The sequence below is a fragment of the Hypanus sabinus genome, chromosome 25, assembly GCF_030144855.1.
Source record: "Hypanus sabinus isolate sHypSab1 chromosome 25, sHypSab1.hap1, whole genome shotgun sequence".
Classification (NCBI taxonomy): domain Eukaryota; kingdom Metazoa; phylum Chordata; class Chondrichthyes; order Myliobatiformes; family Dasyatidae; genus Hypanus; species Hypanus sabinus.
Genome location: NC_082730.1, coordinates 10,175,930 through 10,188,824, shown reverse-complemented (window position 1 = coordinate 10,188,824; position 12,895 = coordinate 10,175,930). Strand labels below are relative to the sequence as shown.

Below are 12,895 nucleotides of genomic sequence, written 5' to 3'. Positions count from 1 at the left end.
TGGAGCAGACTCAATGGGCCAAATGGCCTAATTCTACTCCTATGTCTCCTGGTCTTATCGCCCCAACTTGCAAAAACTTGAGCTATTGATTTGGGGGTCTGCCATTTTAAACTGCTTTGTACCTCATATTTCAAAGTGTTCTGGTATAATGCATCTTCTGGGAATCTTTAGATTTCATCATAACAAACTAAGAATGTTTATTATTTGAAAACTTGTATTTTCAAGAAAAAAAATGAACCTTACTTTCATTGTATTGGAACTAATGACAGCAGCTGGTTGAAGATTTTTTACCTTGGTCGTTGTCTGTCTCAGGTTAAAAATGTGCTCATTTCCTGACTGGAGAAGAACCTTGAATTGGAGTGGAAACTAGTCCAAATAGATGCCATAAAGGTCTCTTCTCCGAAGGCTCTTGATTTCCCAAGAGAAAAATGAGCTTGTGGGCAATTGACTCAGTTAAATGCCCTGAATTTAGCATAAACTGCTTCCAATTCAACAAGCTCGTAGAACACTCAAGAATGGAATGTTTGGGGAGGTTTTGCTCTGGTGTGGTATGGAAGCACTTCATTGAAGTCAGTACGTCACCAGATGTGTGTAGACAGCTATACTTTGCATCTAACCTATGGCATAAGACTCAGAAGTGCTCAATACTGTCACTGGGTAGAAATAATAACTCCCGATAGCATTATCATTCTTCACCGTGAAAGTGAAAAGTTGGTAATCCTAACCTCCGAGTAGTCAAGGTAAGAATCACCATGCACTTGATCATCATTTAGAGATTTACACTTTCCGATTAGTAGAAGTTATCTTGGTATTGCCTTGGTTGTGATTTCCCTGCCTCCCTTTCAAAGGTTATTGAAGTTACAGTATTTGAAACGGAAAAGGACACAGTGGATTCAGGGGATGAGACTGACACAGAAATATCTCATTTGGCCGAGGATTCCAGTGACTTGAAGGTATGATCTGATGTTCTGACCAGTTGTAAACTTATGAATTACACATTCTGGTTTCAAGTCAAGTTTATTGTCGTTTGCACAAGTATAGGTATTTAACACCCTGGTTAAGAATTGTACTGCTATGCTGTAGGTATTTCATCTTAGCAGAAAAAGAGCGGTCTTTTTCTGTTCAGCACGTTTGGGTTTGAGCGAAAGATAAGGGGCTATGTTGTTCAACTTGGGAATGTTGTGTCAGCCAGTCAGGATGGTGGAATTGGGAAGGTTCTAGAGAATGCTAGACAGAGAGGTTTTGGTGACAGACACTGGGGTGGGTCGAGGACTTTTTTGTTGGGAGCCGGAAGAAGACAGGAGGAAAGCTGGCTGAGGATGCTGTTCTGGTTCACAAGGTGCTTTGTGCAGATGAATGGCTTCAGGAGAGTAGGACCAATACCCTTGTGGGGCAGCCCTTTTGAGATGGATTTTGAGCGATATTCGGAAGGTGGGTCCAGCACGCAAGTTAAAGACAACTTCAAGATGAGCTCCAGCCTACATGCACATTTGGACTGTAACGGGCCTTTTTTATTTTTTTCTTCTTCCTACTAACTGATAAAGCTGAAATATGTAAATATACTTTCTTTATAATTGTAGGCAGTGTACGACCTGTTATTTCTTGCTGATGGCTAATTGCGTTGGAGCAGTATTACACATGATTTGCACAGATCGGGCTTCGGGTGGTCGTGATATCCCAACTTCCAGGTTTTGGTGGGACCCAAGTCATACAGACCCTAAATGTACAGAGTTTAAGAAAGGTGGTTTTCTCACTACTTGAGTCCAGTGGCTGTTAGTGAGGGGCCAACGAGCCATGTTTCTAGACATGCCCGGTAAAAAGGGGTTTCAGGGATAATGATAAACTTTCTTGTAGCAGCATCACAGGCGTGTAGATTCAGACAACATACAGGCATGTTATGTGTAAATTACGCAAGATAGCAAAGAAAGTTCTGTGTAAAACAAACGCAGTTAGAGACAAGTCCACGGCTGTGCAAGAGGTGATCATAGTGCTCCATTACTGAGGTAGTATTCGGGTTGTACAGGTCAGTTCAAGAACCTGATAGTTGTAGGAAAGTAATGAAATAATGTAATCTGAAGTTCAGTGTCTAACATTTAATTAGATCTAGGCTGATCAGCTGATATCTCTTTGTTGCATTTTTAATTTATTCTGGTTTATCACCTGTGTCCAAAATGTATTTCACATTTATTTTAAACAAGGGCTCCATGGTGGCATAGTGCTTAGTGTGACGCTATTACAGTTCATAGCAACAGAGGCCAGTTCCAGTGCCGTCTGTAAGGAGCTTGTATGTTCTCTCCGTGACTGTGTGAGTTTCCACCCACAGTCCGAAGGCATACTGGTTAGTAGGTTATCTGGTCATTGTAAATTGTCCTGTGACTAGGCTACGGTTAAGTAGGTGGCTTGCTGAGTGGTCCGGCTCATGGGGCCAAAGGGTTTATTCTGCGCTCTATTTCTGAATATAAAGACATGTAAATAAATATTCCTTTAGTGTCGGTGATGGAACTTTACAGTAAACTGATGCTAAAATTTGTTCAGTGTTGTAGTGTTAGATACTACTAAGCTACTTTGAACTGAATGTAACTCCTCAGCCTCACGATCCACCCTTGTTGCGACATATGGATAAAATGAACGAGATCTGTACTTTTAGAGAAGCAGCATACTTCGATAATTCCAGAGCAGTGCTTGCCATAAATCAGGGGTTGTCAACCTGGGGTCCATGGATTCCTTGCTTAATGGTATTGGTCCATGGAAAAAAGAAGGTTGGGAACCCCTGCCATGGATTCTAAACATAGGTTGTAAAGCATACTGCGGGGGGAGACACACATTCAGTAGCAACTGATGTGTATTTCTATGTTACAGTGACTGTTCTACTTATTAAAGTTACTGTGATTGCACATTTAGATGGAGATGTAAAGATTTTTTACTCATGTATGTGAAGGATGTAAGAAATATAGTCTATTCAATTCAATAATGACTCTTAACAGTGAGATGCCATGCGGGCCAGTGAGTCTGCTGAATTACTGAAATGATAACTGTTAGCCTATGATGTTTAACGTATTAGGGAGGCCACATAAAGCATTTGACAATGTTGTGGTCTTTAGGCAAGTCTTTTCTGCTACCAAGTACTTTCTAGAATATGTGATGACTGCTTTTCGTTTTAGGACTCTTGGAAATGTACTAAATGCGGAAGGTTGAATCCCTCTCAAAAGCAATACTGCCTTCAGTGTTGGGCACTTCGTAAAGGCTGGCACCTAAATTGTCCCAGGTTTGTACCGTGCATTTCTGACCCATCCATCAGCTTTGGAGAAGGTGAGGACGATGAAGGTATTGACGTTCCTGACTGTCAGAGGTCTATCTCTGAGCCTCTGCTTCAGACTGAAGTTGTCAAATGCAAGGAGAAAGGGAAACATATCCAGGGCCGAGCATCTAGAGAGAGATTTCTACAACCATCCACTTCAAGTATCAGCTTATGTGGGAGCAAAGAGGAGGTTGAATCCACATGTGAAGAAACAAAAGTACAACACAAGGAATCCTTGCATTTTCAAAGAAATCACTTGGGGCCCTGTCTTATCTGTGGTGTGCGTCCAAGGACTGGGAATATCATTCATGGAAAGACAGGACACCTTGTAGCATGCTATGCATGTGCTAAAATGTTATATAAGCGTAAACTGCCTTGTCCTGTATGCGTGCAGCCGATTACTGCAGTAATTAAAACTTTCATAGGGTAAACAACTTGCTTAGTTAAATACTAAGCAATATTCAAGTGAACATGTAGCATAACTCCTCAGATTCTGATCCATCCAGTAGTTTCTGGTCACTTTTGTTGTGATATGGTTAAGATGACTGAGAATCTGTAACTTCAGAGAAGTGGGTGTACTTCAATCATTCCAGAGAGTTGCCATGGGTTCGTGCCATAGATGCTAAATGTTGGGTGTAAAACACACCACAGAGGGAAATTAAACTTATTCAGTTGCAACTTTGATTCATGATCCCATCATTAGTGAGGTGCTTTGGGAGATAATGAGACTAATTGAAATGATTACTGAAACAATACCGTTGATGGCTACCAGTACAACTAAATATCATGCACGGTATGTCAGATGAAAGAGTATTTTAGGGATTTAACTTCAGTGATTAAGTGTGGAGTTGACCAGTTTTTTTGTTTAGCATAATGTCTAGCTCTTAGCAAAACATTGAGAAGTCAAAAACCTGGTTGCCACATTTTGGAATTACAAAGTTAGCCAGAGTTGGATTCATACTTCCACTATTGGATTACGTTTCATTGCAAGTCGGAGAATTTGTATGCTGGGGACACCACATTTTCTTTTCTTATGTAGGAAGATAACTGTCTCATACTGTTTTTTGCTCCATTTTGAGCACTAATGGACCAATGCCTTAAGTCATAGCCAATGTTGAATTGTAAGGAACACTAATCTAGCAAGCTATGTTACACAGATGTTACAAAGAGAGTCACAAGAATGGACGGCTACATGCAGCCCAGTGTTTTGAGTTTGTTGTTCATGCATTTCCAATCTTTAGCAATACTAGGCCATGTTTTGACTCTGATGTTGCAATGTTAATAATTACTGTTCTGAATGTAGCTCCCGTTCAGAAAGGAAAATAAAAATTGTACTAAAGCTGAAGTTAATATTTCCCACCTTGACTCTACAGGAGATGTGTAGTCAGTTCTGAACAGATTCAGTTTTGATTTGAAACTTGAGTTTAAAATGGAGCTTTGTGATAAATTATTTTCTCAGAAATTATAAAGTTCTTGTTTGTCAGTTTGCCTTGGGTACCCAGCCGGATGTAATTCTCGTACCACTTAATCACTTCTGTTTCTAATTATGAGAGAAGGCTTTTGTATTTACAGTAAATAGTTACGTCCATTTGGAAAACATATTAACAGTTCAAGCTCAGTAAGAAATTTATGATTAAAGTTAATAAATATGACAATTATTTATTATCAAACCTGCTTTGTTTCTTATTTAGGCATCCATTGTCTTTTGTCGTTTGTATGGAATTTGTCATTTAGAAGTTAAGATTCTGGCATGATTCAAGTCTGCAGTGTTGCACTGAGGTTGAATACAGCCAGTTGACAGATGGTCCATTACTTCCAGAAAGCTACCCAGTCAGAAGTTTGATGTTTCTCAGCGAGTAGCTTTGCCATTAAGGGCATTATTATTTCATAATGGCCATTTTAGCACCCATCAGCGTTCCTAAGGGATGCAGATACAAAGCAGTTCTATTCAGGAAGTCAAATATTCATTTATGTTAAGCATCTATTTCTTGATGTTTTTCCATTGGCAGAGTGTCTAATCCGTCTGGTATTTGGAACTCTGATAGGGCAATTCAGACTATACTTATAGAACACTACAGCACAGTGTTATGAACCCCGTAACTGGGTCACTTACCAGCAAAGATAGAGAGGTCCGTTGAAGTCTGATGGTACTATTTTAACAGTATTTATTGATAAAAATACACAAAATAATATCAATGCAAACATACAGATAATATACATCGTCAATACTAAATCTAAATGCGCGGGTATAATAATAATAAGAAATAGCTCTATTGTTGTCTAGGGGATAATGTATTGTCCGATGGAAATATAAACGTCACTGTTAGTTCATTCAAGCTGCAGCGTTTTGGTTTGAGAGAAAGACGGGTTTAAAACTTGCCCAGTCCTTTTATGAGGTCAATCCTTTGAATCGTTGGAGTTGGTTTCCCTGTTGTTAGCTAAAAGCCATTTTTCCGTGGTAAAGGGCACCGGTTCCGGGGCAAATGGAACTGAACGCACGTGGCCTCCCCACCAGCTTCTGCTATTACGGGATCACTAGCGTTTCTTCTGGTGCGTCTGAGGAGCTGTTCCCACAGACCCTCTTTTATCCTGACTCACAGTATCTCAGATGTCAGTCAGGTTGGGGGTGATGCAATCCCTCTCTCAACCAGCCCACTTTGCCTGAGGGCTTCCACGTAGCACAGTATTGTAATACACAAGTTGGTCTCCAAGAGATAATGGCCGTTTCCCGTAGCTTTATATCGCCAGGGGGAACAAGACTTTCCGCACGTCTCTCTCTCTCATTTCCTGGGTCTCCTGACCCAAATTAATAGTGATCTTGCGATTCTTACAAAGGAGGGGGCTACCCCGCACCCTTCGGCCCCTCAGAGCTGTGGTACATTCATAACAACAGAAACAGGCTCTTGGGCACATCTTGTCTGTGCTGAACAACTATGCTGCTTGCTCCCATCAACCTGCACCCAGACCATTCCTCTTCCTTACATGTACCTGTAGTAATTTCTCTTAAATACTGAATTCAACTAGTTCCATTGGCAGGTCATTCCACACTCTCACCACCCTCTTGAGTGAAGTTGTTCCCCTTCATGGTCCCCAAAAACATTTCACCTTTCACCCTTAACCCATGACCTCTAGATCTAGTTCCACCCAGTCTTAGTGGAAAGGGTTTACATTTACATTGTTTGTGCCCCTCATAATTTTGTATATCTCTTATCAAATCTCCCATGCTCCAGAGAATAAAATCCTGTTCAACCTTTCTCTATAACTCAGATCCTTCTGTCCCAGCAACATCCTTGTCCTAGCAATTGCTGGGCCTGGCTAATCATTGCAACTCCCTTATTTCAAGGATAAGCCAGCCTGAGCCAGAAAGGAAGACCAGATGAGAAAACATACACGAGATTGTGCAGTTGCTGGAAATCTTAGGCAAATCATAGAAAATGCTAGAGCAACTCAGGAAGGCAGGCAGTATCTTTGGAGGGAAATAAAGAGTCAATGTTTCAATCCTGATGAAGGCTGTGGTCTGAAATGTTGATTGTTTATTTCCCTGTATAGATGCTGCCTGACCCGCTGAGTTCCTGAAGCATTTTCATCATGGGCAGTAGCCTCCCTAGCTTCGAGCACAACTTCAGAAGGTGGCATCCATCATTAAGGACTCCTATCATTCAGGGCATGCCCTCTTTTCATTGCTACCATTAGGGAGGTGGTACAGGAAAATGTCTCAGGAACAGCTTCTTACCCTCCACTAACAGATTTCTGAATAGAGATTAACATAAATATGTTTCTTATTGTAATTTAGAGTTTTTTTGCATTGCTTTGCACTGCTGCCGCAAAATAACATTTCATGGCATATACCAGTGATATTAAACCTGATTCTGACTTTAGTTGAGAAAAGTAGCTGAATACTCAAGATAAGTGCTTGATAGCAACACACTACAGACCTAGAGTTAACTCAGCACGTCATCTGCTGGCTGATAACCTGCTTCCACATGTAAAGACAAGCATCTTGGTATACGTACTAGGAACCAATTCTACCACCTAGGTGTACCTTTTTGCTAGGTCTTATAACAAAACTAAAAAAACACTGAATCTGTTTAATAGGATTTTTCCACTCATGGATGGCAGTCAGCATCTGATTTACAAAGTTTGTTATTTTTATCAGGCTATTGGCTGTTATTTGGTCTGGGAGTCAGTTCATGTAATTCTCAAGGCCACAGAATATGTCAATCTCCTCTTAGTTATACAATGATCAGGACATACATGCCTCCTGCCACGTACAGACTTAGCTTATAGTAAAGCACTCTGGGATTATTGGGTTACATTTGTTCACTTTACAAGAATAAATACATAAAAAGTCTAAAAGTTTTGAATATATTTCCACGGTATACCAGTACTTGAGTCCTGAAGAAGGGTCTTGGCCCAAAACACCAATTGTTTATTTATTTCCATTGATGCTGCCTGACCTTGAGTTCCTCCAGCATTTTGTGTGTGTTACCTTGGAACTAACTGATTATTATTACAACAGGTGTTTAAACTGAACTTCCCCCTTCTGTCTGTAGCTAGAATTTTAACATTGAAAGAAGCATATTCAATATGCAAATTGCCCTCCCCACTGGACACTCAGCTCTCACCTCTGGCTTCAGGTAGCTTTTTGCAAGTGGCCACCACCCCAGTGCATGGTTTTGATAGGTGGGCTAAACCAAGTGAGGGTAGCCAGCAGCCTCATACTCTGGTGAGAGAGGGACATGCAAAGTCTGGGCGGATGAAATCTGTGAGATCCAGTGGTGGTACTGCAAAGCTTCATGGAGAGTGAGGGGCATGGCAAGGTACAGTAGATGTCATGGTCACACACTGCAACCAAGGAAGACCCCAGTTTGTGATGCTCATTTGTACCACTGGATGACTGAGATAGAGAGAGTGGAACTGCCCCAGTGTAATGCTTTTCCACTTTAAAATCTCTCCTGCACAGGTTTCCTATTATCATCAGACATGATGGATAACCACCACCCTTCTGAGCATTGAACTAACAATGGTGAAGTTACCATCTATTAGCTAAAGGTAAAAGACATGAGAGGAGTGAGAAATGGGCAATAGGGTTACTAAACAAAAACTAGAGATGAGGAATTTCCTTGGCCAGTGGCTGGTGTATCTGGAATTCATTGCCACAGACGGCTGTAGAAGCCAAGTCATTGGGTATATTTAAAGTGGATGCTGATTCGTTCTTGATTAGTAAGGGCTTCAAAGGTTACAGAGAAGGTAGGAGAATGAAGTTGAGAGGGATAATAAATCCACTGCACTGGGACACATCGTTAGTGATGTAACCTGGAGTCATCAGATGTTTCGTGTCTTTCAACATCAGACACCTTCGGCCAGGCGACCCAGCCAGGATTGATCAGGCCCTGGCTTGTGTCCCACCTCTTGATCCACAGCCATCTGGATGTTCACTCAGTAGCTTCTGTGATGGTCCTGATTGCTCTTTGAAAACCCCATAATGCCAAGGAGAGAGTGGGTTCTATGCAGCGAGCAGCCGAGCAAAACCTCTACACCCCATCTCTTTAGGCTCCAATCGTGCTCTCCACCACTGTCTCCTGGTATCTAGTTTTCCTACGCTCAATCCAGTCACCCCAAGGCACGGTTAGTTCGACCATGACCACCAGCTTTCAAGGTTTCTGACAGGCTGACCATGTGATGATGAAGTCAGGGAACTTTATGAATGGAGCAAAGAAAACTAAAAGCAGCAAGAGCACAGTGAACTCACACGTTAAATCTAAAACCTCAGGCAATTGACACTTGAATGGGAGGTGCTTGAGAGATTCCACTCAAGACCACTAGATGGGACTAATGACTGCACCTTTTGAAAGGAAAGCTTTCATTTTCATTGCACTTCAAACCCATGAGCTGAATAGAAACTCATCATCAAAAAAAAAGTATTGTAGTATTCACTTTGAATAATAAATACTGGCTGGCCTATAGAATATTAGTTACTTAAAGTCTGTCCCAAGCCTTACAGGCTCATCAGGTCAGTGCTTATGCCAGTTTCCATGGGGTGAAGCGACTGAGAGTACGAGACTCCCACCCCTGGATAGGACACCAGTCTATCACGAGGTTAACCTCCAGCATTTTGCCAGTACCATTTTCAGCTGGGTGGACTGGAGCAGTGTGTGGTTAAGTGCCTTGCTCAAGGACACAACACGCTGCCTCAGCTGGGGCTCGAACTTACAACCTTCAGATTGCTAGTCAAACATATAGGCTATTACAGTGTAATCTAATAAGGATCCAAGATCACCTGAAGGCAGTGTATTCTTTAACATACACTTTTTACAGTGCCAGTGATGGGGTTCAATTCCTGCTGCTGTCTGTAAGGAGTTTGTACGTTCACCCTGTGACTGCCTGGGTTTCCGCTCACAGACCAAAGATGTACGGCATAGGATCCATTTATCTGTTTTCTGTTTTGTATTGTATTTTATTTCTGTCTGTCTATTTGTATTGTATTTTGTGTTGCATATTAATTATGGGAAATTTGTCAGCACGGGTACTGCAGGGACTTAGCCCTCCTGCTCTACTCGCTTTACACCTTTGACTGTGTGGCTGAGTACAGCTCCAAAAGCATAGACAAGTTTGCTGGTAACATTGCTGTTTTGGGCCATATCAAAGGAGGTGATGAATCAGCATACAGGAGGGAGTTTGATAATTTGGCTGAGTGGTGTCACAACAACCACCTCTCACTCAATGTCATTAAGACCAAGGAACTGATTGTGGATTTCAGGAGAGGGAAACCAGAGGTCCATGAGCCAGTAATCACCGGAGGGTCAGTAACTTTAGATTCCTGGGTGTCACTACCTCAGAAGACCTGTCCTGGACCCATCATGTAAATATAATTGAAAAGAAAGCATGATAGTGCCTCTACTCCCCAGGAATCTGTGGAGGTTCAACATCTCATTGAAAATTTGCTAACTTCTGTAGCTGTGTGGTGGAAACCGTGCTGACTGGCTGCCTTACAGCCTAGTATGGGAACACCAATGCCTTTGAGCAGAAAATCCTACAAAAGGCAGTGGAGTTGGCCCAGTACATCACAGGTAAAACCTTCCCAACCACTGTGCACATCTACATGAAATACTATCGCAGGAAAGCAGCATCCATCATCAGAGATCCTCACCACCTAGGCCATGCTCTTTTCTCACTGCTGCCATTGGGTGGAAGGTACAAGATCCTCAGGACTCACACCACCACGTTCAATAACAGTTACGACCCCTCAACTACCAGGCTCATGAACAAAAGGGGATAACTATACTCATTTAAGGATTTTTATCTTGTTATTTCATGCTTGTTGTTTATTGCTATTTATTTATATCTTCATTTGCACAGTTTGTTGTTCATTGATCCTGTTTACAGTTACTGTTCTATAGATTTGCTAAGTATGCCTGCAGAAAAAGAAGATCAGGATTGTATGTGGTGACTTGCATGTACTCTGATCATAAATTTCACTTTGAACGTTTGAACATGGGTTGGGGCACGGTAGAAGCAAATGAGTATAGTTTCATATTTATGCTTTGTCCTAGTTAGTTGGTTTTGTTGAAAGGGAATGAGCTGGGGAATGATTTTATTTTGTTGACAGTTAATTATGCTTAGTTATGCTTAATTATGCTAATTTGATTGCTAATTACTCTTATTTCGCTGATTTAGTTTTGTTAGTTTTTAAAAAAAATCACTGGAAGATCCTTCGTCATTGCTGGTTTTGTAATAAAGAATTGATCATACTTTTTTTTCCCAGTTGGAACTCGGTTATTTTGAAGCACATCAAGTGGTGTCAACGACCCCCGAACTTAGTCTCTCAGTGGCTTGGGTTTGTTCTCAAGTAACCACGATATACAGGTTAGGGTTAGTAAATTGTGAGGATGCTGTGCTGGTGCACAAACATGGCAACAATTGCGGGCTGGCCACAGCACATCACTGAACTATGTTGGTCTTTGATTGAAAACAAAATATTTCACAGTATGTTTCGATGCACATGTGATAAATAAAGCTAATCTAATTTCTAAAATATGGCCTGCAGACATAAGACACCGGAGCCACACCTAGTCTGCTGGTGAAGCTTAGTGTTAAAGTCAAAGTAAATCTATTATCAACTACGTATAAACCACCTTGAGATTCATTTTCTTGCAGGCATTTACAGGAAAATAAAGAAATACAGTAGGATTTATGAAAATGTTTACACAGATACTGACAACTAATGTGCAAAAGAGGACAATCTGTGCAAATAAAAATAAATAAGATTGGGCAACACAAATTGCTGGAGGAACTCAGCAGATCAGGCAGCATCTATGGAGAAGAATGACCAGTCAATGTATTGGGTTGAGACCCTTCATCAGGACTCAGCTTAGAGCCCTCTTCTGGGCAGAACGGTAGTGTAACAGTTAGGGTGATGCTGTTACAGTGCCAGCATCCTGGGTCTATTCCGCCACTGTTGGTAAAGTTTGTATGTTCTCCCAGTGACCGCATGGGTTTCCTCTGGGTGCTCCAGTTTCCTCCCAGATTTTAAAGATGTATGGGTTAGGTTTAGCAAACTGTGGGCATGCTATGTTGGTGCTGGAAGTGTGGCAATCTAGAGACTCTTCTGTTGAAATGTTGACTGTTTATTCCTTTCCATAGACGCTGCCTGACCTGTTGAGTTCCTCCAGCATTTTGTCTGGATTTCCAACATCTGCAGATTCTCTTGTGTTTATAATACTGAGAACATGAGTTTTGGAGAACTTGACTCACCCCGAATCTGAGCGAACTGCAGTGCGTCGAGCAGCACCTGTAAACGAATTGTCCAATGTAAGCTTTTGACCCAGTACGTCGACATTTCCTTATCCTCCCACAGGCGCTGCTTGATCTGTTGTGTTCTTCCAGCAGTTTATTTCTTTGCTGTAAAAAAAAAGTGCTGGATTTGAGCTCGGTAGCAACTCAACTGGACTCACCGTTGAAGGTGGCTGCCCACAGGGAGCTATTGATAGTAGCGGAAGTAATTCCTCTTCACTGAGTGGCATTAAAGGCATCCCTGGTGTGCACTGTTCCCTCTGAGCTGAAAGGGTGTACAGCAATTTGAAATACTCCTATGCACATAACCTTTGCTGCACAGTTGGAATTTTCTTTTATATAAGGTTAATATAATTTTGAAATCTATGTTAAATTGGTTGTGAAATACCCTGTAATTATGTGCTAATGAATATAATCCATAAATTTTCCAAATAAATGTACCACATCCTTTACTTTGAAACATTTTAGAGCTTCAATGTATTTGCATTTTCGGTGTTTCAAGTTACAACACTGTTACAAATTGTAACAATAAACACAGAATGGAAGCCGGTAACTTATTGTTAAACCACCAGCCTGCTGACTGCCTGACGTTGTTTACTTGTGAATTGTGGTTTGTGTTTGTTGATGTGCATATTACAAAAAAAAAACACACTTAAAGTGCCGCACAGTTTCAGGCCGTGTAAAAATTTCCTGTGCAGAGCACTGGTATGTCTGCGCAGCTGTAAAAAAAATCTAGAAGGAGAGACAACATCATTAGATTAGCAGCAAGTCCCATTGAAGAATACTCCCAACAGAAAGCTCAAT

The 12,895-nt window shown here is 41.3% G+C and overlaps 1 protein-coding gene across 6 annotated transcripts in view; it reads left to right on the top strand.

Moving 5' to 3' along the window:
* Positions 1-12,078, top strand: part of mdm4 (MDM4 regulator of p53) — a 43,030-nt gene extending 30,952 nt beyond the window's left edge. For 2 of the 6 annotated variants that reach the window (XM_059950046.1, XM_059950047.1), the window contains 2 exons: positions 849-953; positions 3,162-4,968. In XM_059950046.1, the coding sequence (XP_059806029.1) occupies positions 849-953; positions 3,162-3,728 (672 nt within the window). In that variant the 3' untranslated portion in view covers positions 3,729-4,968. Of the gene's footprint in view, positions 1-312; positions 958-3,161; positions 4,969-6,847; positions 6,972-11,941 lie in introns of those variants that run through there. The other 4 variants (XM_059950048.1, XM_059950049.1, XR_009507898.1 and 1 more) reach the window with 4 other exon arrangements.
* Positions 12,079-12,895: the final 817 nt, after the last annotated feature.